General features: G+C 43.7%; 8 protein-coding genes across 8 annotated transcripts, besides 1 other annotated feature; 5 read left to right on the forward strand and 3 right to left on the reverse strand.

Moving 5' to 3' along the window:
- Positions 1-1,840: 1,840 nt before the first annotated feature.
- Positions 1,841-2,694, forward strand: CLUP02_00071 (uncharacterized protein; the record flags this gene model as incomplete). Its single annotated transcript, XM_049279125.1, has 3 exons — positions 1,841-1,850; positions 1,900-1,990; positions 2,055-2,694. 3 exons carry the CDS (start codon positions 1,841-1,843, stop codon positions 2,692-2,694), a joined length of 741 nt encoding a protein of 246 aa, XP_049135082.1.
- A 269-nt stretch (positions 2,695-2,963) lies between these two features.
- CLUP02_00072 (uncharacterized protein) lies at positions 2,964-3,900 on the forward strand (the record flags this gene model as incomplete). The annotated part of the gene is made up of 2 exons (XM_049279126.1): positions 2,964-3,218; positions 3,277-3,900. The coding sequence occupies 2 exons, from the start codon at positions 2,964-2,966 to the stop codon at positions 3,898-3,900; spliced, it is 879 nt and encodes a 292-aa protein (XP_049135083.1).
- Positions 3,901-4,373: 473 nt separating this feature from the next.
- CLUP02_00073 (glycolipid 2-alpha-mannosyltransferase) lies at positions 4,374-6,430 on the reverse strand (the record flags this gene model as incomplete). The annotated part of the gene is made up of 4 exons (XM_049279127.1): positions 4,374-5,357; positions 5,428-5,550; positions 5,593-6,071; positions 6,418-6,430. The coding sequence occupies 4 exons, from the start codon at positions 6,428-6,430 to the stop codon at positions 4,374-4,376; spliced, it is 1,599 nt and encodes a 532-aa protein (XP_049135084.1).
- Positions 6,431-8,965: 2,535 nt separating this feature from the next.
- On the forward strand, positions 8,966-9,484 carry CLUP02_00074 (MarR-family transcriptional regulator; the record flags this gene model as incomplete). The annotated part of the gene is made up of 1 exon (XM_049279128.1): positions 8,966-9,484. One exon carries the CDS (start codon positions 8,966-8,968, stop codon positions 9,482-9,484), a length of 519 nt encoding a protein of 172 aa, XP_049135085.1.
- Positions 9,485-9,506: 22 nt separating this feature from the next.
- On the reverse strand, positions 9,507-10,214 carry CLUP02_00075 (uncharacterized protein; the record flags this gene model as incomplete). The annotated part of the gene is made up of 1 exon (XM_049279129.1): positions 9,507-10,214. The coding sequence occupies one exon, from the start codon at positions 10,212-10,214 to the stop codon at positions 9,507-9,509; it is 708 nt and encodes a 235-aa protein (XP_049135086.1).
- An 8,514-nt stretch (positions 10,215-18,728) lies between these two features.
- Positions 18,729-18,815: a sequence feature (Short protein (CLUP02_00076, UQC73432.1) was converted to a misc_feature.).
- A 552-nt stretch (positions 18,816-19,367) lies between these two features.
- On the forward strand, positions 19,368-20,279 carry CLUP02_00077 (uncharacterized protein; the record flags this gene model as incomplete). Its single annotated transcript, XM_049279130.1, has 1 exon — positions 19,368-20,279. The coding sequence occupies one exon, from the start codon at positions 19,368-19,370 to the stop codon at positions 20,277-20,279; it is 912 nt and encodes a 303-aa protein (XP_049135087.1).
- A 461-nt stretch (positions 20,280-20,740) lies between these two features.
- On the forward strand, positions 20,741-22,394 carry CLUP02_00078 (major facilitator superfamily transporter; the record flags this gene model as incomplete). Its single annotated transcript, XM_049279131.1, has 2 exons — positions 20,741-21,356; positions 21,412-22,394. The coding sequence occupies 2 exons, from the start codon at positions 20,741-20,743 to the stop codon at positions 22,392-22,394; spliced, it is 1,599 nt and encodes a 532-aa protein (XP_049135088.1).
- A 260-nt stretch (positions 22,395-22,654) lies between these two features.
- On the reverse strand, positions 22,655-26,136 carry CLUP02_00079 (catalase/peroxidase HPI; the record flags this gene model as incomplete). The annotated part of the gene is made up of 6 exons (XM_049279132.1): positions 22,655-23,894; positions 24,168-24,303; positions 24,470-24,901; positions 25,094-25,166; positions 25,612-25,766; positions 25,839-26,136. 6 exons carry the CDS (start codon positions 26,134-26,136, stop codon positions 22,655-22,657), a joined length of 2,334 nt encoding a protein of 777 aa, XP_049135089.1.
- Between the last annotated feature and the right edge of the window lie 90 nt (positions 26,137-26,226).

Below are 26,226 nucleotides of genomic sequence, written 5' to 3' on the forward strand. Positions count from 1 at the left end.
ACAGATGTGTTTCACCTACGATGGATCGACACTCCGCTTTTTGGACTTGGGTTGCGTTGTCGATATCGAGGATGAAGATCTACTCACTGATGATGACCCAGCCTGCTCGAGAAACTCCATCTGCTACTTCGTGCACATGGTAGGTGACGCGGCCGCGGCCGGAGAGATTGAGTATGGGCGCGACTTCCAAATCTCGGTATTTGGACGCCATGTCGGAAATGTCGGTCTTGTGTTCTTTGACGATCTCGTCATGATTCTTGTAGATTCAACCCGAAACATTGAGTCTCATGTTAAGAGTCGCAACCTGAGCAAACGCCACTCCGAAATTGGGCCACCCGCGCTTGTTGCAGTCCTTGAAAAAGATTCGGATCAGGTTTGACATGGCAGGCTAGTGACACTGGTCGCGAGATTTGCCGGCTAGCTGAGATGCTTGGATTTTGTGTAGGTGAGTCCCGAGGGACACTGGTATCGACCAATTAGATAGATCGCGAAGGAAGTACGAGCGCGAGCCACGTATTAGGCAGCAGATGGATGTTGATGTGTTGCCTCCTCCTCAGAAGGCCAAGCGGCTCATGCTTTTGCTCTTCACTTTTCCGGATCATGGCATCATTCGATATTTGCCTCTGAGTCTCGTACAATCATCCCTTGAAGTCGCGGGAAATCAAGAATCTCACCTATATAAATACCCCAGATCCAAATAAATCAAAGTCACTGAGATCACCATACATGACGACCTCGAGTGTCTGGTGAGGGCAACCCAAGCACTCCTTCCCTTTGTTAATGCAGAAGTACGGAGATATCGAGAGCTATAGACGCGAGCGCACCGCTGACCCCCCTTAAACTCACAAGGGCACGATATTATCGGAGCTACCTGTTTAAATCTGGGCCTTAAATGGTGTGAGAATACTCCAAAAATCAAGCTATATCAGTGGTGAGTTGAGAGTGTATGGCCATGCCGTACGCAGACAGACAAGGCAGAAACCGGCATGTATTAAAGCAAGTAGCGATGGGGCTGTTTGTCGAGTTCAACAGAACCACTACCTGCATCGAAACCACACATCTCCGACCGCGGACACATCACCAACATTCGCACCGTGATTAGAAAACTAACCATGCTACATCTAATTGGGTCACATGTGGTTGTACGAGGAAGATAGATTTGGGTCCTGGTTGTGAACATTGACAGAAGGAAGAAGATTGAGCTTGTAAGGGGTCTAGACCTGAGGCCAACAGAGGCATCCTGATGGTCAGCAGACTTCTGAATGTCCCTCAACAAGCCTAGAAGCACACCCTCAAAGCGAAGTTGCCATTTTTCTGTTCAGTCCTGAAGGGAAGTGGTAAAACGAGGTCGTGACGCCACACAGTGCCTGTGCCTCAATTTCAACCTTCGTGATGTAAGGTCCATCATCTCGATCCTGATCTTGAAATCGTGAATAGGAAGGGCGCAAATCTGAACAGTGACTGGTATAATACAAAGAAGGGAGCATAATCTTTGTGCGACCTACCAAGCTCTCGTCTGTTCAGTCCCAGTATCTTTCCCGACACCCGCTGACACGATAATGTGGTAGGTTTGTGAAGGCTGCATCCTTTACCGATTACCTGCGCCGCCACATCTCCTAACTCGTCACTTTACCGCCAAAATGATCTGCGCTTTGGGGCGTCACAGCTTTTGGCCTTGTTCTCGCTTTGTTGTCCTGTTCATCAATGTACCGACCCTGTTTGGCGTGACTCCCGGCTTTCCCAATCTGGAAGTAATCGTATCTCATGTTCTATCCTCCACTAAGGAGGCCCAACATCAAATGTTCCTAAATAATGCTTAAATGCCAATCTGAACTTTCCAATGTGGCCAAGTGAATTTTCGTGACAACAAAAAAGACTACCAGAACATTATCTTCAGAATTCAATCGACCAAGACTCGCCGAGAACACAGCCTTATCACACGCTTCATTGCATCGACCACTAGAAAAGCTCGCCCACTTATCTGTAGAAAGTAAGGAAGATATACCTTCGTGATGCGATACCCATCTAAAATCGTGTGTAGTGGCTGCTTCTGGCAAAACCGTTCGTCCTGTCCTTGACATTATCAAGGAAGTGAAGGAGCAAGGGAAAGGCACTGGGGTCAAATACAACAACTTGAAAGTTCGCCGCTTGCTAGAAGAGGCAGCTGAAAATTTTATGCTCGGATTGGCGACGGTTGATAAAAGTGTCCTAGAATGGCTTGCCGACGACTGCACCATGATCGACCCTTCACTCGACAAAAAGAGTCATTCAGACTACGTCATCCATGGAAAGTCCAACATAATCAAAGCACTTGAAAGCGACAGTCCAACTGCATATCAAGTCAGAACCAACAGATTTATCCCACTCTCAACAGTTGTCATACAGGGACAAATCTTCTCTTTCTGGGAAGGGTTAATTCGGGATAGCACGACTAAGGGGGCGAACAAGGCCAAGGAGGCGAGCAAGACTATAGAGGCGCTTAGGGCGGAGGAAAATATGAAAGGGGACTTCTACGTCGGCAAGTTCGGGGCAGCCTTTGTGATATGCCTCGACAAAAATGTCATGATCAAGAGAGTGGAGTTCAGGTACTCAGAAATTGTGGTGCTCGACTGTGCATTCAATCAGCTTGTCAAGGCAACAAGAGCCAGAAAAGTTGATCTACACTTGGAAAGCGTCAGCGAAGAAACTGCGTAATAGTAGAGGTATTGTGTAGTTAGCTGTTATAAGAAACAAGGTGCAATGACGGGACTCGGAAGGCGCAAACTCGAACATATGTCATTGGAAACATTGAGGAACTTACCTTTTGAATATATCATTAGCATGGATTGACAAAAAATAGAAGAAAAAAAATCATTTCTTATCATCGTTAGAAGGCACTCAACGGCAAGTGGCCTCCGCTTTGCACAGGCAGGCAAGCGTTCTCAAGAATGACTTCCTGGTGTTTTGGCATCGCAACTTCTTCAATGACATCCTCCAGCTGCATGTCCGGCAAGCTCGCTCTTCCTTATCCTACTCACTGGGAACGAGAAGGAGCCTCCAAGGAGCTGTCAACATCACTTGCCATAATTTCTCCTGATCTTCTGTCGCCCCACCCCAAACAACACGACGTCCATCTACGCTCTGCGCTCGCGGTTCTTTGCCATCATCCCATAACCTCGCAGAGTCTCTTCGTTGTCTGGTACCTATCCGAATACAGGCAGAGGCTCCCCATTGATTTCGTAAGCTGCAAGGGAGAGAAAGTTTGCGGTCTTGTTGCATTGCTAAACATTACTTCAGGTCTTCACCATGAATGGTTCCCCCGAAATTGACCCCGTCCAGGAAGCCATCCACTTCTGGTGCAATGACGAGAACGTAGATTGGCTCGAAGAAATACTGCACACTCATCTCCAACCCCTCATAGACAACATCAACGCCGGAGGTCTCCATAGCAGCTGGGAATGGTTCACCGACGACGCGACTCTGACGACAAGCATCAATCTTCCACGCTGCGAAGGAACAACCTTTGAAGGAAGAGAAGCAATCAACGACTACTTCGCCAGCCAATACAATGCTGAACCCCGTATGAAGTTTGTTCCACTCCTTTGCACCTACGGTCAAGGCCACATGGCATGCCATGCATGGTATAGACTCGACGATGAACATGGCCTTTCCAGCCCTCGCGATCATCAGCTCCTCATCACGGCGGACTTCAACGATTACCACAGACTAGTCAGCATGGAAATCAGCGAGTATACGGTTGCAGGGCCGGCGTCTTATATTGAGACAGTAGACAATTGCGTCGCTTGTAGGGCCATGGCTTCCATGAGGCGAGAGAGACAGATGGAAGAGGACGCGGATGATAGCATAGATGATGAAACCTACTCGGATTGGCCTTATCGCAATGACGACCACGACCACTAAGGGTATGGGGAAGATTGACATTGTCACCGACAAAATGGGTTCGTTATGCGATGCTGAGGTTGAGGTACGAGGGAACGTGTTTGACTTTGCCGTAGCATTCAATGTACAAGTTTGATTAGCTCAATGAGTTTACTGTATTCATGGATGATTCTCAAAACACGCCCGTGTGGTGAAACCACAGTCTTGCCTGGCGCCATGTTCACAGTCGTATTGATCGGACTAGTCTACAATACACTGAACCTAGGTGAGGCGGGTACGTAAGGCAGTTCAGGCGAAATGTTAGGTATGAATCATCAGTCATTCTTTGAGGATGGCTACCTGGTGCTGATAGAAGCTGTGTAGGTTAAATTGTACCGCGAAACAAGTGAAATCCCAAGCCTGAACCCCCTTGCCCTGCTGCTTGGAAGCGCCGTCTTTGGCTCCCCATACACACCCGAGCCCCAGGGGCTAATTCCGATTTCCAGGTCAAAAGATTACCATCCCAACACCCCAAGGAACCACTTGAGGCGATCGCAAGACCAGGAACGCCAGCTATCCTCCAGCGAGTACCAAGTCAGCGTGACATCGACTGGGTATCTCTCGGGCTTGTAGAGCTTGAAGTTACGCTCATCGAGGGCAGTGTGTCCGAGCTGGGCTGCTGGGATACCTCTCTGGCGGGCCATATCGGACGCCATTCTCTCCCAGACGAGGTGGATGAGCAAGACTTGGTTGTCCTTATAGGCGCCAAACCAAGAAGCTTCTACTACATCGGCTAGGTAGTTGGGGCTATTCTCGGTCTGCAGGTTGGAGTTGTAGGTCGGGTGAGGCATCGGGGGGCAGCTGTGGAGGCCATGCATCTCGCAAACCATGTCACCGAGGAGCCAGAACTTGTCGCGTGGGAGGAACATGCTGGCACTCAGAGAGTGGACAGGGACGTTGCTGGTATTTCCGTAGTAAAACTCGCCGGCATTATCGAGATAGTCAAAGTAGGAGCGGTGCTCAGGTCCGCGGAAGTGGTTGAGATTGCCAATCTCAATAGGGGTGTCCATGTCACACTGGTCGTAGCTCGCAGCAAGCCGAGTGGTAAAGGCATCGGCAACAGTGTTTGGCTCGCACTGCTGAGGATCAGCTTTAAGGAAAACACCGGGGGGCATGTCACCCTCAGTTCCCTGTCCGATGGCCCTGCAGCCCTCGTCCTCCAAGCCCAGGTCGAAGCTCTCCATATCGTCCGCCTCATCCACGTAGTAGTCTGATGAACGAGTAGGCTTGTTGGCTTTGGCACTGTTGCCTAGGATCCAGGTGATATCGGCAGTGGGTCGAACCATGTCGGGATGCGTATCCATGAAGGACTTGGTACTCTTCCAGAGGAGCTCAGAGTCAGCGGCACCCTCGAAAGAAACCTCATTGACTCCATAGGCAATTCCGCGGTCTCGCATGAGACGGAAGACATCGACTGTAATATCACAGAGGAACTTGGTCTAGAACAAGAGCCTTGTTAGCCAAGACAAAGCAAAGGAGGGAAGGGAAGAAAGAACGATGCCTACTTACTCCAGGTTCGACCATCCAAAACCAATCGTAGGCCTGAAGACGCTTCTCTCGGGCAAAGAGTCCAGCAGACCAGCGACGTCTGTGATGGGCAGTCTTGATGAGGGCCTTGTCGGCGTTCACTCCCTAAGTGCGCACCAGACCAGCCTCGAAGCGACCGGGGTCAACAGAGCTCGGGATAGTCCAATGCTGCTGAGGGATCAGGTTATAGGTGACAGTCGAGGCAGTAGCGTTGGAGGTAGCGTCCTTGAACTCTTCGCTAAGCTCCTCATGGCTGAAGAATACCCAGTCGTAGCGGTACTTGTGGTTGAATCGCTGCTCGAGCTGAGCAACAGAGGCAACCATCTGCTCCTTTTGCTGCTCCGAGACCAGCGAGACAAAGGCAGCTCGTGGCGAAGCATCGTGAATGTGGACAGAACCACACAAAGCAAGGGGAACCTGAACAAGAGCCAGTGCAGTCCAGAAGACTAGAGAAGCACAGGATCGAAGAGACAGCTGGCTGTGCGCCGCCATCTTGGCCGCTGTATCGAGGTGTACGATCAGGGGTAAGATGTAGCCTGTAGGGGGAAAACAAGTGAAGGTGAGGGAGAAGGCATCAACTTCACGCCGTGACTGGCGCAAAAAAGGGAATCTAGCGGCGACGTGCGCTCAGGGTGGATTTGTTTGGATGAGGTTGTTGTGGGGGAGAAGGTTGGTGGAAGGGAAAGTCGAGATCGTGATGCTGACAGGAGGAGAAGTCGTGTGGGCGGCTAACGAAGAAGCAGTGAGGCACACAACCTCACTAGCGCCTCGCTTAAAATTCTTCTCATCTAGAAGAGAGGAAGGAGCGTGTATGTTGATGCCTCTTCAACACGTGATTTGGTGATCTGAAGACCTCACCGAGAGGTCTGCGCCTCAGGCGCCCAGGGCAGCTCGGTGAGGCCATACCCGGAAGATATACTCCTGAGACACGTGATTTCACCTGACGGCTTGTGTGATAATCATTAAACGCACTCTGGATGTTCATTTTCGAATCTGTGACAGCCTTCTAATTCCATGCCTTGAGCTCCCTAATCTTCACATGGCAGAACAGGAGACTGTCGAGCTTTTCTTTACCACAGCAGAAAAGCATCATTGATGTCAATGCCCAACTTGTCATCGCCCTCCGGATCTTTCAGCACCAAAGGCACCTGCTTCTGCACGAAGGGTTGCTACCAATCCAAAGACCAGCAAAATGTTGAAGAGGTCTTGCTGGCTTGGAGTCAAAGAGGAACAATGATACTGGCCTTTATAGGCAAGCTTTGACCTGTGCGTTGATTGCAGTGTCAAGCATCCATGGCCCGCTGGAAACAAGACCTGGTTGGTTGTTCATTTTTGCTGCGAACTAAGGAAAATATGATAGGTTGATCTGACAATGGTCGGACATAGGTGTCAGCAAGAACACCTCCACTATGTAGCACATGTATTCATCTCGTCCTTCGCGTTCCACTTTTTCTACCGTCGCTGCATGATACATCTCTATCTAGGAGGAACTCAAGTATTGCTGTATGTTCAAGACATATGCCATACTGAAACAGGCTTCTTCCGTGCCAAGCATGCGGACTCGCGCTATGGTTGACAAGCTTCTGTACTATGAAAATACTTCCAGCACGTATTGCCGCGGCAAGGGGAGGAATGTCGCCCATGACCCCTTTGGGGTCCATGCTGAACTTGAGCAAATAGTCAAGGACGCCCTCCCGCCATCTACGGGCAGCCCCGGTCAGACAATTGTCCCCCGAAGAATTGATGCCATAAAAGTTGAATCTAGTTGATTACAGTCCACCGCTGGATTCAAGTAGGTGCTTAACGATATACAGGTTTCCCCATTCGTAATGGGGCCGAATCACAGCATTCAGCATATGATATCCATGCTCTTCATGCTCAAAAAAAGAACAGATGTTTTTGAACGCGTCCACTGATCTCTTTTTGTAGACTGCTCGGTAACGCTCGTATACTTGTTCATTCATTGAGTCAACGAGAACGTGTCCATACGGGAACCCAGCGAATCTGTGCTGGCCGAATCGGCTCGCGAGGGGGGTCTGTTTCCGATGGCGTCGTGAAAACACGGCACTGAGACCAACACCGGTGATGTCTATGGGGCGGTGGACCTCCGAGAGATTTCAGCTTCGTAGGACCAAGTGACAGAAAATTCTAGCTTCGACTCGAATCGTGAAGTTCTCTGTTCAGGCTTATCTGGGAACCAGGAGTGTGGAACAGGGGGATCATGGTCGCAGCTACCGCCGACAACGCCTGCTGACAATTTATCTTAGATGGTGCAGTGGGCGCGATTCAGCCTGTTTCTCATGCTAATCATCAGCGTCATTCTCGCATTGATGTCCATGGCATTTACGCTCGCCGGTCTTGGACAATCCTCGCACTTCGATCTCGATTACGCAAATTCTCTGCCGTTTCCAGATGGGATATTATACGACAAAAACCGCTTTGCGGCACAGATATGGGCGTGTGGAGTCATGGACATACCAAAGTTTGATGAGGAAGGGTGGCTGCATTTTGTCTGTTGGTTATCCCAAGGATCTACGGCTCTTGGGTGCATTATGTTTGGTTTATTGGTATCCTTCAGTGTCATGATATGGTTGGACTGGAGGGGTGGGAAATGCTTGGTGACAATTTGGGTGCATCGCCGTGGGAGCTGGCAGTCTGACTTTATCTAAATCCAGAACATCGTCTGGCTATCATAAAATTTAACATGCCATACGTGCGGGTGAGCCTGGCGAAGTTGACTGAGGTTCTGAGATGTCTTGCGGAGGGGGGTTAGCAGTTCGGAGGAGTTGAACGGCGTGTTACGCCAGCCATCAAGTGCTTCGCCGGTACATGTCGCTGAAGTCCTATCTATCTAGAGATGACATCGTAGTAGTCGGGCTTGTCGGGCCATCCTTGTACAGCAACCCCAGTATGGTTTCTTAAATTTGAGAGTGACAAAAGCTGCAGTATAGAACTTTCACCCGTTTTCTAAATGTAAGTCATTTTCTGCGAAGAACCAGACTTGACTAGTCACACTGCTCTGAGTCATGCCCTTTTCAGAATCTTTTCGATATACGGTCAAGTGACTGTATCTGAGCTTCGAGTTCTAGGTTCTCCTGTCAGAGGATTGCATTACGATTCCCAAATTCTGATGATAGCCTACTGAAATCTTATGAGCCAGTGGTATCTTTGCTGAGCGTGGGCCAATTCAGAAGCCTCTAGAAGCCTCCAAGCTGACTCTCTGAGGTCACTGGTGTCTGCCAGTGACACTAAACATGACATGCAGCGTGGCGCTTAAGTACAGTGCGCCCTTGGATGACATGACTTTGACATTCCCCACCAGAGGCCCGAGGCCAGGAACAAGCTCACCGCTGATCAAGAGAGGCCCCCTCCCACAAGTGATAAGAGAATCCAATTGGCGACGGTTCAGAGTTTTGCAATCAGATCATTAGCTATTGCAGCCTCCCAGTCGCTGCATTGTCTTTGAAAACTCAAGGGACAAGTACTCGTCCAGTCTGCAGCACATCGTCGATTCGCTAAGATGGCGTCAACCAACGGCTCCAATGCTCTCAATTCCATCACATTCCGGAACCACCGCCCGGGTGACATGGGCTACATCACCCACCGACACGGCGCAATCTACTCCAAAGAATACAACTACGGCGCGCTATTCGAGGCCATGGTCAGCCAAATCACGGCAGACTTCCTCCTCAAGTTCAACCCAGCCAAAGAACGATGCTGGATCGCAGAGAGAGGAGACAAGTTTTTGGGCTCCATCATGCTCATCGAGGACCGCGAAATACCAGGCAGAGCGAAGTTGAGATGCTTCCTTGTAGAAAAGGAAGCAAGAGGCTCCGGCTTGGGAACGGAGTTGATACGACTTTGTGTTGAGTTTGCAAGGGAGGTTGGATTCGAGAGCGTTGGTTTATCAACTGATAACCACTTGATCGGGGCGCGGCGATTGTATGCAAAGTCCGGGTTCGAGTTGAAAGCCACCGAAGAACATCAAGCCTGGGGAGAGAAGCGAGTGGGAGAGACTTGGGAGTTGCAACTGAAATAGCCGAAAACACAACTTTCAATCACTATGTGATATCTAATGCCAGCGAGCCGCCCGAGTTGATCTCTCTTATTTTCCCTACACCTCTTTTTTGTCGCCAGTAGTTGGTAGCTGTCAGCACTTCGGGGCAGCCCTGCACTAGCCCGCCCCATCTCCTGAAGAATTCAGGACCCAGCTCCCAGCCATTCAAGTCCCAGGCGTCTCCCCATATGACAAGCGATGATTTGGTGGGGGAGTCCAAGTCCAAGAGGTCGCAGACTAAAGCGTTGCACAGCTCATCTTCGTCTATCTCGCCCGACTGAATACCACGAAGAATGTTATCCCTCATCTTCGGTATTGGGAATAGGTCCAGCCATGGATGATGCTTGACAGTCCTCTGTAGTGCCGTTGGTGAGAGATGAGGCGGCAGGACCTCGCTGGATCCGGGCCGCTCGGGGCCTTGATGTATAAAGAGAGAGTCGCCATCGTCGCTCTCGATCAATTCTACCGGGATGCCTAACACCAGCGCATTTCTTGCTAGCGCGTCGAACGCGTTGAGTCTTGTGAGAGCGGGAAGGTCCCGCGGGATAGGGAGCTGTAGGGTCCAGTTCGAAGAGGCTCTCTGCAGGAATTCGGCGACATTGTTGCGTATGCCGGCGCATCTGAGCAAATAGTAAATCCCAAGCATCTCTTGCATTTGAGACGAAGTCATGGGTCTACGCGCATTAGGCGCAGCAGCGGGGATCAGGCACATCTCGGCTTGAGGCTCTGCTGAAGCCGAAGCTGTAGTACCGTTGAGTGCAATACGCTTCAGGTGTCTCTTCTGCCCTGGTTGGATTGCAATATCAGCCTTCTTCGCCAACGGGATAGGATGTTTGACAGCGGGGTTGTGGAATGGACCTACTGTTAGTATCCCTATTACAGGGTGGTTAGTTCGAACCGTAGTTAACAAAGAGATTAATTAAACTATATAAATATCTACGTAATAAGTATAAAAAAGAGGTTCTAACCATAGGTTAGGCTAGCTATAATAATCGTAAATAAGGCCCCTAATTAGCCCCTGCGTAGTTAGCTATATACCGCGGTCAAATTAAATTTTTAATTTAATATTAACTTTCTCTTTTTTTTATTAATTTAACCGCTATAGTTAGAGGTATAATTCGACCTCGGGCCCGTTTATTATATTATCCCCTTTTCCTCCTTTTCTCTACTTTTTTTATATAACCTATCCCTCTATTTATATAATAACTTTTTTACTACTTATAAATTATTTTAATCCTTTATTTAATATTACTTTTATAAAAGCGTTTATGAGGTTATTTTTATTATTAATTTAATAAATCTCGAGTATCTCGCGCTTTTTATATAATTACTTAAGGGCTATAATATTAATTATAAGCCTCTTTTTTATTATTATTCTTAATTTAATAAAGTATTTATATAGTAAGTAGGAATTAATATAAATAACCGTTAAAATAAGTAAAAAGCTAATTTAATTAGTAATCTTCTTTAGTATTATTAAAATTATATAAGAGAAATTAACGCTATTAGTTATATTATAAACCTCTAATACTAATATACTTCTCGTTATTTATTTATTTTTAATTAATAAGTAATAAATTATATTATTATATATAATAAATTCGCTCTTACTTATACTCTTATTAACTAGGATAATAATATACTTTAATTATAAAATAAGGTTATTATTATTCGTAAATAACTTATTAATAAAAATATAGAGCTTATTAATTATAAAGTTAATTAGGTAGTAAATAAGACCTTAATTAAAATTCGTTTATTATTACTTAAGCCGCTTATTAAATACCTCGACGTTTCGTTCGGTTAGATTTATAACTTACGCTACCCTAGTATAGTTAAAAGTTATTTTAAGCTAATAAATACTCATAATATATACCCCTCGTACGAGCTTAGCTTTATACCGCTTTTTAATATTAATTACGTTCGGATTAATAAAGTTAATTTTCTTACCCTACCCCTTTTATTAAAAAACGATAGTTTCCTTTTTAATTATAAAAATCCCGCTATTAAATACTAGGGGGGTATTTATTATAAAGACCTCTGTTAGTTTTATTATAAAGCCCGCTTTTTAAAGCTCCTTATTTTCTTTTTTTATAAAGTTAATATTAAATAAGCTTAATATATCGTTAGTTTATATTTTAACGATTCTAAATTAATCACCTTCGTACTTTATAACTAATAAGTACGGGTTATATATAAAAATAACTATTAATAGTTAATTAATATAAAAATCGTAATAAGTAGCTTATTAATAAGTACCCGATTTTACGAGCCTATATAGTAACTTAAGTACTTTAATAATCGTACTTTTTAAGTACTTATTAGCTATTTTTTTTAATAAATAGGCTAGGATTTTCTTTATAAGCCCTATAGCTAATTAAGTATAAGCCTAAGTAATATTATAGCTCTAAATCTCGTATCCTTTTTTCTATAGTAATACTATTAATATTATTATTAATTATTAGCTATAGCGCTATATAGTGGGCAATTATATAAGTAGCGTTGCTTTTTTAACGTTATTATATTTCTAAATTACGTATTTAAACTTCTTATACGGCTAGGGTATTCCTTTCTTTTTAATCTTATAAACTATTCGTAATTTAAATATACGGAAGTTTATATATTTTTCTAAGTTATATAAGATAAATCGATAGACCCCTTAATTATAAAAAGTATTTATTTTAATAAGATCTAATCTTTTATACGGCTTTTTAGTAATTATAATTATACCTTTTTTACGTAGTTTAATTATTAGCTTAAAATCGGCTTTCTTTTTTATTATATAAAAAGTATTAATTACCTCGTTATTAATAATAAATTATTACGTTAGGGCTTATTATTATGGTTTTTTATAACGTCTCGCTAATAGTATTAATACCTTTTTAATAATTTCCTTTTCTTTGTTATTTATTAATATTACTATAATAATTTCGTTAAGGATAATTTCCTATACTTCTACTATAAGTTATATCATTTCCCCTAGCTCTTCTTTTTTTTATAAATTAGAAATTATTTTATTAGGATTTATATAGTACGGTCTAACTACCGTAATTAATACTTTAAGTAGCTAGTTACGATCTCTTATAATTATATAAGAGCGCTTATTAATAGAAATTAACTTATATAGCCTAGCTTATTATTAAGTAATTTCGCACTATACTCGTATATCCGAATTTAGTAGTATATTTAAATTACTCTTTATATTAGGCCTATTATGCGTAGTAATTACCTCGTTAACTTACTTTTTTATACTTACTTTATATAGTACCTATATTACTTTTTTAATTACTTAGGCTCGTTAGCTTATACTTAATAACTGTAATAAAGTTAAGGTCGTTCTTAAATATGCTTTAAATACTAATAGCGTTAGTATAAGTTTATTAGGCCCTATAGTATTATTATAGTATTTAAGTACTATTTAGAGGTATTTGTTATCGATAGAATCCGGATTTTCCTCTTTAATAATTTTAAACGCCCTTTTTAATTACTAATATACCCTTTTTACTTTTTTAATACTATAGTACGCTTTAATAGGTACGATTTTTAGCTATATATTATAAGCTATCATATTATCTCTAAATTTTACTAACTTAAAGCTAGTATTAGCGTCGGTTTTAATACTATTTAGCGGTCCTTAGTATATATTAATCTAGCTTTTTTATAGGGCTACTTATATTATCTTTATTTATAAATTTTAAAAGAATTACCCTATTTAAAGAAATATAGTTATATTAATTATATATAATACTAGCTAACTATTTAAATAAAAAATATTAACGACGATTTCTTAATTAAAGTTAAGCTTATTATATAATTTAAACTTAAATTTACGTAAGCTTTATATATTTATTTAGTATTAATAATATATTTTTATTAACTACTCTAGCGCCCCTATTTTAATATTATTATTATTTAATTATTTTAAGAGGTTATATAGCCTCGTAACTAACGGGTACTTAAATCTTTAATATAGTTTTCTAAGCTTATTTTCCGTTAAGTAATTAATTAACTTCGTATTATTAATAAGCTTTATAAACGCATACCCCTATTATCGTTCGACTATCTCGAAGTACTTATTATTAGAGATTTTATTTTTTATATTATTAAATATAATACTTAGTTAATCTATATTTTTTAAATATAAGAGAAATGGGGTATTAATAAGTAAAATATAAAAAGTTATCGTTTTAAAGTGCGTCTCTATTTTTATTATACTTAGGGCGACGATTTCCTTACCTAGGCCGAAACTAATCTTTATAATACTTATTATTAATATATTAAGTATTATTAATACGATCTTTTATAATACTTAGAATTACCCTTTTCCTTTAGTTAACTATTATAATACCTTAGTATTTAGGATAATTTTATAAAAATTATCTAGGCCGTACTTTTTACTTATATAAAATACTTATATAAGCTTAGTATTCGAGGGATCTAAGTAGTATAAAAAGGACCCCTCTAGTTACCCTTAAATTTACTTAGTATTATATTCTTTTTTTTTAAATATTAAAAAAAATAGCGTCTTTTTTTTAATTATTAAGAGAATGGGCTTTAGTCCTATTAAATTTACCCTTTTAGCCGTCTTTATATCCGTTATCTAAAGGACCTTTCCTTATTATTCGTAAATAAAAGCCTACTTATTAAGAGCTTTTATTATTTTTTATTTATTTAGCCTCGTATATCCTCTAGAAGCTAACGGGGTAAAAAAAGAGTAGTTAATATCGTCGATTTTATTATAATCTAATTTATTAATATAAGAGGTAAAATCTTCTTTATTTTCCGAATCTCTTATAGGGGGTATATATTTTAAATTACTATTTTAGCTATTATTACTAAGTTCCGTACCCCTAGATCTACTTTTATATATAATAAGGAATTAGTTAAACTAACGAGGGCTAGTCTTATTATTTATTACCCTCGACTTTTTATACTATTTATACGATTTAATACGCTCTTCTTTAAAATAGTTACTTAACTAATATCTATCTTTTTTATAAATATAATATTACTTCTTCTATTACCCTATTTATAAATTAAATCTCTACTTATTTAACAAATCTAGGCCTCTTTATTAGCGATTATTATATTTAGCCTCTTTTCTTTTTTTATTATACGTTTAATTAACTTAATATTATTAATAAGGGCCGTCGTATACTTAAAAATAGGTTTAGTATAGTATTTTTATTTTAATATTAAAACTAAATCTTAACCTTAAATAAAGCGTTTTATAATTTTTAAGTACTTAGTATAGGGTTATTTTTATTTTTAATATATACTAAATTATAATATAAAAATATCTAACTTTCCGCTCGTTTATCCCCTTATTTAGCTAGGTTTTTACTAGCTTATTAATTTAATTAATAAGCTTTTTAAAGATCTTTACTTATAATTTACCCTCTATTATCCCAGCTATAAATATAAAAAAAATCGCTTATAGCTTAGATAAGAGCTCTAGGTTTTTATTATAAGTCTTAAAGCGGCTTTAGATTACGTTAATTATATTAAAAAAGTCGTTTCGATCGAGATTACGCACTACTTCGTAATAATAATTAGAGGCTTTACTTATAAGTATAATATTAATTACTAAATAGTACTAATACTCCCTAATTCCGACTTTTTTATAATAATTATAAAATATTATTAGGGTTTTTTATAAAACCTTATACTTCCTTTTAAAATATAATTTCTCTTTTAAAAAGATCTTTTTAAAGTTTATAAATTATTTTATATTTATTATTAGATTTTTAGTATTTATATACGATTCTTATATTATTACGTATTATTAATAACTTTAGGTCGTTTATTTCTTTTCTTATTAGTCGATCGGCGCCGAATTTCGTATTAATAATAATAACGAGTTATAAATCGAAATAAGTAAAATTATCGATTATCGTATTTTTAGTACTATATTTTACCCCGGTATATCCTTTTATAATAATAAATTTCCGTTAGTAATTATAAAGAGGAAATCTAGGTCGTTTACCCTTTTTTTAAATTTATTAAAGTAATTATACGCTCTATTAACTTATATTTAGTTTTATAATACGAATTCCTTTTTTATAATTATTATTATTAATATTTCGTATAGCTCTTATAATTATAATTATACTAATAATACCCCTTACCCGTAAAGGAATTTATTAATTACTTTCGTAATCCTTAGGCTTGCGCTCGCGAACTATTTATCTAACTAATAACTAAAGTCGTTTATAATCTTATAAAATAAGGGTTGCCCCTATAGCCCCTTTTTTTTTATAAACCTTAGTTAAATAGATTAATACTATATTAATTTACTTATTATTAAACTAATTTACGATTTTATATATTTATGTCCCTTAATAGTCTAGGTTAATATTTACCTACTTATAAGAGATTAAAATTCTATTTAAAATCGGGTTTTATCCTCTTTTTCCTTACCCTAACTCGCTAAAAGTCGTACTTTAGCTTATACTTATATTAATAATTATTAATATATTTAATTTTAATAAGGATATATTTAATTTATACGTTAGTTATAATAAATCCGTACTTTTATTACCTAACGAATTTATTAGGGTTTAAAAAATTCCCGCTTCCTCTCGCTATCTCGCTACTACTCTCGTTTTTATTATTTTTAATAATTATTATTACCTTTTTAAATCGCTAGCTATTATACTTATTAAAATCCTTTTTTTTATTTAGTATAAAAAAGTAGGTTTTAGTAGTTCTTTTTTATAATAGTAATAATAAACGTTTATATTATTATAAAAAGATATAATAATTAGTCTTGGGATCTTTATTAGTTACTAATTTCCGTTATTTTATATACTTTTAGCTTCCTAAGCCTCGTACTTTTTATAATTTCTAAATAGCTTCTTTTTTTAACTTACCTCTTTTAGAGTAGTATTTTATAAAAATAGTTAAAAATAGATACTAAATAGCTTATAAAAGAGCTATATAAGTTATTAAGAACTATATAGGCCGTTAAATATAGTTAACGAAGTTAAGCCCTCTTTTTTATAAAATTATAGATTTTAAAGACTTATTAAAAATACCTACTTATTACTTATACGTAATAAGGTTAAATACCTTAGAAATTTTATTTTTTATAGCCTCTTAGTACCCTATTTTATATTTTTTAAGTAGTTTTTTTCGTAGCTTAATTATAGTTAGGTAATTATTACTTACTAGCGATCCCTTTTATTACTTAGTTAATTTCTTAAAATTAATAATCTCATACCGGGAGCTAATATAAAAAGAAGCCCTTTAGCGGCCTTTTAAAGGATTTTTTTTCCCTTAGATTTTTATCTTTTTAGCCTTTTTTTAAGCTAATAATAACTCTAATAAGAGGTCGTAGGACTATTTTAAAGTAGCCGCTTTTTTTTTAAGTTAATTTCTAAGATTTATAATATTTTTAACTTGATATTATTAAGACCTTTAAATCCCCTCTTTTTTTATTAAACCGTCCTTTATATTATATTTTTAAGTAATACTTAGGGAGTAATTAAAAGAGTTATAAAAAAGTTATTTAAATCGTAAGCTTAAAGTTATATTTATAAAATCCTTATAATAATAAACTTTTTTATATATTATAAATCTCTTAGCTTAATAACTTTTATAAAATTATTTTTATTACTAAATAAGAATATTTATATTTAGAAATCCCTTTTTTTAATTACGTAGTACTCTTTTATATTATATTATTAAGCTCGTTTATTATGCTAATTAATTAAATAAGTAGTTGTTATATAGGTATTTTTTTTCATTAATTTAACTAGTTAATTTCTAATTACGGGCCGGCTATAAAAAAGTCGTTTAATAAAAAAGCTACTTAGGGCAATAGTAAAAGGCTAGTTATTTAAATAGTTTTATTAATTAACGTAGTTTAACGTAATAAACATTAACCTCTTATAAATAATAAAAGGCTACGATTACTTAATTCCGTATAATATTTAAAAATCGCCTCCTTTTTCGTCTATTTTTATAAAGTTAATTAATATAAATCTCTTATCTCGTATAGTATTAAGAAGTTATCTCTTTTATATAATAAAATACCTTACTAATTTACGATAATAAAATTTAATTATTAATTAGTATTAATATCCTTATTATAAAGTAGTTAGTTCGAACTGTAGTTAATAAAGAGATTAATTAAACTATATAAATATTTACGTAATAAGTATAAAAAGGAGGTTCTAACCGTAGGTTAGGCTAGCTATAATAATCGTAAATAGGGCCCCTAATTAGCCCCTGCGCAGTCGGCTATATACCGCGGTCGAATTGGACTTCTAATCCGACACCTACGGTAGGCTCTTTAGTGAACCCTGTTCTGCCGTCTTCGTCTTTCGGCGGCGCTCGCAACGCCCGTCCAATCGTCTTCATCGTCTAGTGCCTCTACTTGCTTCGGTTCCATCTCGAGAATGATGTTTTCGATATCTTTCCGCGTTGATTATCGAGCATGCTGTGGGCGATGTTCTTTCAGAATTGTGTTCCTATGGGGGATTAATAGGTTGCTTACTCCCTTGTTGGCTGGGATGAGCCTACTACGCTCAAAGGTTCAGTGGGACGTGCTGTGTCGCAGAAATAGATTGCTTACTCCCCTGTCAATGGGGCTTGCATGGGCAGCTTGCCATTCGCCCATCTTGAGTGTTGGGGGCAAAAAAGGAATCTTCAGACTTGTTCTAGGCTGGTTCGAGGTTGGTCTGTTCGGTCGATGACCAACCGGAAAGACTCCTTTGAGCCTTTACTGCGTATGTTCTGTTTAAAGCCAAAGAACTCACGAGTCATCCACCACGAGCTGGATGCAACGGAACGGGGGTTCGCCGCCATATTTGACAATACTGTCGATCGCCGGGCACTACGAACTGGCGACCTCGTACAATAATCTGTGGTGATTTCCTCGACAGAAACCCCGCTAGCCATCGAAAGCCCACAAGCCATAGTTAACTCTACGCGTCTGACGCAACCCCGAAGTAGCGAGTCTGTCGTCAGTTAATGCCCAAACATCAAGCAAGGATCGCAAATTTGTTAGAGACAACCACACAGCGCGCTCCACGACAGCACGGGGTATTCATGCACCGCGTAATGATGAGAGTCGAATCACCATGAGGATCGAGTCGTTCTGGATAAGATATCGCTGTCCGTAGATGCTTGTCTAAGCCTCAGGATAGACATCCTGAGGATAACTCCGTGAGTTTCGAGCCGACAGCATCCGCTGCGAGATGCCCAGGGAACCGTCGGGACGTCACCGAGGTCTAAGGAGTGATACGGGGACGTTGTCCCGGCCCACACAAACGCCGAGCTCCCGGCTACGTAGCTCCCGTCCTTCCATGACGGCCCGGCATAGGTAGGTATCTAGGGATAAATCTACGTACCTTACAGTGAGGTATCTAGGTACTTTCTCCCATTGAAGGGAAGGAGCGTTACCAAATTCAGAGTCCAGGCCGGACGTGCCCGACAAGGGTGTAAGCAACGAGGAAGTCGCGAGTTGGCTCATTGAGAATGCCGGAGCCTCTGATAGAACTTATGGCTGACAGTCGAGAGCCGCCGAGACTGGGAGTTCCCGAAGGAAATCCCAGCCAGCTCCGTTCTCTTGTCCTCCTTGGTTCGAATCTTCCTCTTTCAATGGCTTGCTTACGCCCCAGATCGGCTCGTTGGACTGGCTTATCAAGCATTGTACCCTCGGGCTCGTCGAAGTTCCCGCGCGGCACCTTCAGCCGCCCATCGGCCCTCCGTTCTTCACATTCAAGCTCACTTCTGACCAATGTATTAAATCGACTCTTCCCTTTTTGTCAACGTCTTGACGTTTGCTAACATCAAGAAGTCTCTCTACCTGCCACGGTTCAAACCCCATAGTCGAGCCATTTGCACGCTCCGCCCCAAGATGCCATCCTTCACCGCCGATAACATCCCCGATCTTCGCGATCAGGTGATTCTTGTTACTGGAGGAAACGTCGGTCTTGGCTTCGAGACGATACGGCAGCTCAGCAAACACAACCCAGCCCGAATTTATCTTGCAGCCAGGTCCCGAGACAAAGCCGAAAAGGCTATCCAAGAACTCCAACAACAGAACCCCAAAACAACAAACATCATCTTCCTCGAACTTGATCTAGCATCTTTTAACAGCGTCAAGGCTGCCGCGGTCGAATTCCTCAAGAAAGAATCTAGATTGGACATACTCGTCAACAACGCTGGCATCATGATGACCCCCGAGGGCCTTACCAAGGAAGGGTATGAGATCCAGTTCGGAACCAACGTGATGGGTCCAGCGCTGTTTACCCAGCTCCTGCTACCGGTCATACGAGAAACGGCCAAGACGAACCCCGAGACGCGTGTCGTCATGCTGTCTTCGAGTGCTCACGCCCTAGCCCCGAACGATATCTACAAGTTCGAAGAAATCCGAACAACAATGCCTAACCGAGCTACTACCCAACGATACACCACGTCGAAGCTTGCTGACCTCCATTACGCCAAGGCTTTGGCAAAGCGAGAGAAACAAATCAAGATCGTTCCTGTCCACCCGGGGATGGTTGCGACCAATCTTCACCATGCTTCTACCGGCATGTTTCTCAAACCTTTCCTGTATGCAGCCATCTTCTTCGCCACGCCTGTGGAGAAGGGTGCCTTATCGCAGATCTGGGCAGCTGTGAGCCCTGACGCCAAGAGCGGGCAATACTACGGTCCTACTGCTAAGGCGGAATCTGGTTCGAAGCTCAGCCAGGACCGCGAACTTCAGGAGAGCATTTACGGTTGGATCCAAAAGGAACTCAAGGGGCATGTGGAAACCATTGACTGATGGGTATACCGATGTGGCATACTAGATCATCGAGTGGTAGGAAACACCAGACCCGGCGACTGTTCCGGCCGAGCAATATATCTAAGCATATTCGACTTGGTTGGGTGGGTGGTGGAAAGTCTTGTTGCATTTCAGTCTGGGGCTCAAAGACATGCAATGAACCTGAGTAATGAATCAAAAGCGAATTCAAGAGACTTGATATGCAAAGATCGGCCAATTGGCTGCAAGTGATCGTTTAGTCTGGCCCCGTCGACCTGCATTACCCCAGATCCCCGAACCGAACCGAACCGAGCCACATGGTGATCGAAAGGAACAAAAAGAATCCTCGAAGGAACTGCTTGCCAATGACTATACCAACAGTAGTGTCATCGTGTGTTCCATGGACAGTCTGCATCGTTTCATTCTATTCGATTCCTGGAACAAAGGACCACCAGGGCGTCAGTCGCTTTAGTAGGATTATCATGGGTAATTCACCTGCAGCAACATCGGCCGAAAAGCCCCAAGAGACGAACTCAGAGCAGTATGGAAACACCCAGAGTGCTCTGGATCGCGTGATCACAGCCGCATCTTATGTTCCTCCTGAAATGAGCCCGATCCGTCGCCGCGCCGTCATGTGTGCCCTCTGCCTGACTCTTCTACTTAGCGCCCTGGACATCACCATCATCGCCACGGCCTTACCCACCATCGCAGCAACTCTTCAGGCCACGGCATCGGAGTACGCGTGGGTGGGAAGCGCGTACACCTTGTCCAGCACGGCATCCACACCGGTCTGGGCTAAGATGTCCGACATATTCGGCCGGAAGCTCACAATTATGACTGCGGCAGCAACGTTCATGGCGGGAAGCCTGATCGCGGCCTTGGCTGGGAACATTCAAGCTCTCATCGCTGGGAGGACTGTACAGGGGCTCGGGGGAGGTGGATCGTTGGTTCTAGTCACGATTGTGATTGGCGATATTTTCAAGTTGGAGGATCGGGCCAAGTACTATGGCATGACTGGCATCGTCTATGGGATTGCGAGTGCGGTCGGCCCAGTACTTGGAGGTGTCTTTACACAGACGATTGGATGGAGATGGTGTTGTGAGAAGGAACCCCCAAATACAATACGGAGTGGCATGGAACTGACATTTGATAGTCTTCATCAACTTGCCGTTCGACGGCGTTGCCCTGGTGGTGTTATTCTTCACCCTCAAGGTTGAAACCCCCAAAGAGTCATTCATTGCCGGTCTTCGGGACCTCGATTGGATTGGGTTCCTTCTCATCATAGGTGGCACAATCTGCTTCCTCTACGGCCTCGAAACAGGTGCTGGTGGCATCGTACCCTGGAACTCTGCTTTGGTCATCTGCCTCATCCTGTTCGGGGTCCTCATTCTCGCGCTCTTCATCGTATGGGAGGCTCGCTTCGCGAAGAATCCCGTTATTCCATTCCGAATCTTCCAAAAGGTCACCAACATTGCCTCTTTCACCCTTGCTTGCATCCACAGCTTCGTTTTCATTGCATACGACTATTTCCTCCCGCTGTACTTCCAACTTGTCCTTGGTTTCAAACCGATCATCGCTGGAATTACGCTGTTTCCTCTACTCATTCCGCTCACGGTCATGACAATGCTCGGGGGGCTGTTCACCCGGAAGACTGGTAACTACATTATTCCCATCTTCTTTGGTTCGGCGCTCATGACTCTCGGGAATGGCCTGTTCATCAGCTTTGGCATCAGCACGGAATGGGCCAAGATTGTGGCATTTCAAATGATCACTGGGTTCGGTGCCGGTGTGCTCTTCCAAAGTCCCATGATCTCAATTCAGACTCACACGGAGCAAAAGGATATGGCGGCTGCTATGTCGGCCTTCAGTTTTGTGAGGTCTCTCTTTTCTTCGATGTCCATTGTCATCGGGACAGTGTTGTTGCAGCATAACCTCGGTGGTGGAGAGCTGACGGCAGGGAAGCTTGGTTCTGAGAATGGGAACGATGGAACTTCAGGGGCTAGCAAGGCTATCTACATGTCTGCTTTGCGTGTGATGTGGGCATTCTTTACTGGCGTTTCTGGTTGCATGCTTCTAGCTGCGATATTCATCAAGCCGAAGTCGAAAAAGTCAGGTCAGCCCAATACAAGCTCATAGAAATTTCTTCAGACATTCCAGAAATTGAAAAGTCTTCCAGATTACTGTTGCGTGTCTCGGCATTGGAAATGGGTTGAAGGGCAGGTACTTGACTTCTTTTGCCGACCGACCAAACTGAATTATGAGTCACGACGATTATGAGCTGTAGGGGGGACAGAGTACAGGCGAAAGAATATATGAGGTATAAAGTAGATACAAGAATAACCGCCAACACCTTAAATCCTTAACATAGAAACATTTGGGTTAGTGCGGATAGCACTTTAGTACTTCTTCAAGTCGAAGCGGTCAAGGTTCATGACCTTGTCCCAAGCAGCGACGAAGTCCTTGACGAACTTCTCGTTGGCGTCAGAGCTGGCGTAGACCTCAGAGATGGCACGGAGCTCGGCGTGGGATCCGAACACGAGATCGGCGCGGGTGGCGGTCCACTTCTCAGCCTTGGTCTTGCGGTCGACACCGGTCCAGGTCTCGCCCTCGGTGTCGGTCTTGGACCAGACGGTGGAGATGTCGAGCAAATTGATGAACCAGTCGTTGGTCAACTGGCCCTTCTTGGCGGTAAGAACACCAGTGTTGGACTGGTCGAAAGTGGCGCCGAGGGCGCGGAGACCACCGACGAGAACAGTCAGCTCGGGGGCGGAGAGGGTAAGCTGCGAGGCCTTGTCGACGAGGATCTCCTCAGTGCGAGCGCGGGCGGTACCCTTGCCATAGTTGCGGAAACCGTCGGCCTGGGGCTCGAGGTAGTTGAAGGCGCGGACGTCGGTCTGCTCCTGGGTGGCGTCGACACGGCCGGCAGTGAAGGGGACGGTGACGGCGACACCAGCGTCAGAAGCGGCCTTCTCGACGGCGGCGGCACCACCAAGAACGATCAAGTCGGCGAGGGAGACCTTCTTGGCACCGGTGTTGAAGCTGGTCTGGATCTTCTTTAGGGCGTCGATGACCTCGGCGAGGACGGTAGGGTTGTTGGAAACCCACTTGTTCTGGGGCTCGAGGGCGATACGGGCACCGTTGGCACCACCACGCTTGTCGGAGTGACGGAAGGTCGAGGCGGAGGCCCAGGCGACGGAGGCGAGCTTGGAGACGTCGAGACCGGCGGTGCCGAGAATGTCAGACTTGAGCTTGGTCACATCAGCATCGTCAATGAGCTCACCCTCCCTAGCGGGAAGGGGATCCTGCCAGCCGAAAGTCTCCTTGGGGATCTCAGGACCGAGGTAGCGGGCGACGGGACCCAAGTCACGGTGGAGAAGCTTGAACCAAGCCTTGGCGAAGGCGTCGGCGAGCTCCTGGGGGTGGTCGAGCCAGCGGGTGGTGATGTTGAGGTAGGACGGGTCGTTGATGAGAGCCAAGTCACTGGTGAGCATGGTGGCCTTGCGGAACTTGGTGCTGTCAAAGGGGTCGGGGTAGTCGAGGGTGCCGTTGACAGCCTCCCACTGGTGAGCGCCAGCAGGGCTGGTGACGAGGGTCCATTTGTTGTGAATGAGAGACTCCAAGTAGCCGTTGCTCCATCTGCAGGTACAAGGATTAGCGTCGGTGTGTCACTGCATAATCACCCGGTGTGGTTGGTGTATGAATAGCTTTTCTTGGCCTCATCGTTTGTCGCCTCATCATTTCTCCCATGACCTTCTCTTTCTCTCAAAGGCGAGTATTCGGCAAATGAGAGATACAAGACCTCTCAAGAGTGAGTGAGAAGAGGGGAAATGGGAGTGACTGGAGTGCCAAGACCCTGAGGGGCGCAAATCATATGCAAACGGAAATAGACTCATCACAATCATGACTTACTTGGTAGGGGTCTTGGTCCAGACAACCTCAAGACCACTGGTCATCTGGTTGACACCGTTGCCATCGCCAACGCTGTTGTGCCATCCGAGACCCATCTCGCCAAGGTCAGCGGCCTCGGGCTCGCCTCCAATGTTGCCTGTGAGAGACGCCGGTTAGCATTTGCATGCTCCAAAAGTGGCGGTGAAAATCGTGTGTTCCCGGGGGTGAGCCGGAGCTCTCTCCGGAGACGCTCTATTATTGCGCGTTCGTCCGACTAGCACCGAAATGGTGAAGAGAGCACGCGTGAATGAGGTGCAACTCACTTGCAGGCACAGCACCGTGCGTCTTGCCGAAGGCGTGTCCACCGGCGATCAAAGCGACAGTCTCCTCATCGTTCATTCCCATGCGATCGAAAGCGACGCGGATGTCCTTGGCCGAAGCGGCGGGGTCGGAGCTGGCATCGGGGCCCTCCGGGTTGACGTAGATGAGACCCATGTGGGTAGCACCCAGGGGCTTCTCAAGCTTGTCGGCGCGCTCGTTGATGTCGGTGCTGCCATTGTAGCGGACATCGTTGCCCTTGGGGACGAAAGTCGTCTCGCCACCCCAGTAGACGGACTCATCGGATTGCCAGGTATCGGGACGGCCAGCGGCGAAGCCAAGGGGGGTGAAGCCCATGGACTCGAGGGCGACGTTGCCAGTGAGCAAGTACAAGTCGGCCCATGAGATCTTGTTGCCGTACTTTTGCTTGATAGGCCCTGTAAAACATGGAAGAGCTAGGATTAGCAAACGTTTCTTCTCTCTCTCTCCATCTCTCAAGAGGCCCACAACATCGCTCTATTCGCGCCATCGAGCCACGGCAAAAGTGGATATCGCTACCGAGTCGATGATGCAAGTCGAACATGGGTGGGCCGAATCACAAAAGAGCGCATAAGGATGGGAAATCTTACACAGCAGGCGGCGAGCCTTGTCGAGGTTCTGGTTGTCAGGCCAGCTGTTAAGCGGAGCGAAACGTTGTTGGCCCTGCAGCAGTCCAATATTAGTAAACGCCAGTCCTCAAGAAGAATCAAACTGATGCAGAGATGTGATAAGATGCAAACAGCCCAGGTCCATATTTCGTGACGCGGTGCGAGTGGAGAAAAAGCCGACGGAGATGCTTTAGCAGCTCTTGGCTTTGATCCGGGATAGGACAAAAACCTCCGTCTAACCAATTGATCTTCCAACGCGAGACGAATAGGACCGCGAAGAGATGATCAAGTGCAACGGTAGGCAAGGAATAAGAAATATGCTAAAATGGAGGGGGGGGTTACAACGCGGTGTTTCTTCCAGCTACCTCGTGCCAAGTGGGAAAGCACTAGGAAGACCGGGAGGGCGGGGGGGGGGGAGGGAAGGACTTTCGGGATAGCATAGCCAAAGAGAAGAGAGTAAAACATAAGCCAAGAGGTGCAGTGAAGAAAAAACGGCTCACCATTCCACCGCCACCTCGGCCGTCAATGGCGCGATAAGTGCCGGCGCTATGCCAGGCCATGCGGATGAAGAGACCGCCATAGTGGCCAAAGTCGGCGGGCCACCATTCCTGGGACTCCGTCATCAGGGCGTGGAGGTCCTTCTTCAGAGCCTCATCTGTCGTGGGGTGTTAGTGAGGATCCTCCCACACATCGTTTATTCTTCCCCCTCCCAATAGAATCTACTCACAATCCAGAGAGTTGAAAGCCGCAGTGTAATCGAAATCGCCTCCGTACGGGTTGGTCGCGGGCTGGAATTGGCGAAGAGTATCGAGTCTAAGCTGGCAAGGCCACCAGTCGTGGCTGCGGGTGCCGCCGCCAGCCTGGTTGCTGATTCTCGAGCATCGGCCGAAGCCCTCGGCCGTGTCTCTCTTGGGGAGCTCGCTGGTGACGGAACCATCGCGTTTGGCGAAAGGGCAACCCTCAGCCGTGACGGCGGGCAGAAGAGCAGAAGCTGCCAAAAGGCAGCTTGAAAGTTTGGCGTGCATGTTGACAAGACAGGTTGATCCAGAGGACGTTCAAAGAAGGAATGACTAGGTGAGAGTGAGACCGGGGGGTCGCAGACTCAACGGGTGAGA

Source organism: Colletotrichum lupini, chromosome 1, assembly GCF_023278565.1.
Source record: "Colletotrichum lupini chromosome 1, complete sequence".
NCBI classification, from domain to species: Eukaryota; Fungi; Ascomycota; class Sordariomycetes; order Glomerellales; family Glomerellaceae; genus Colletotrichum; species Colletotrichum lupini.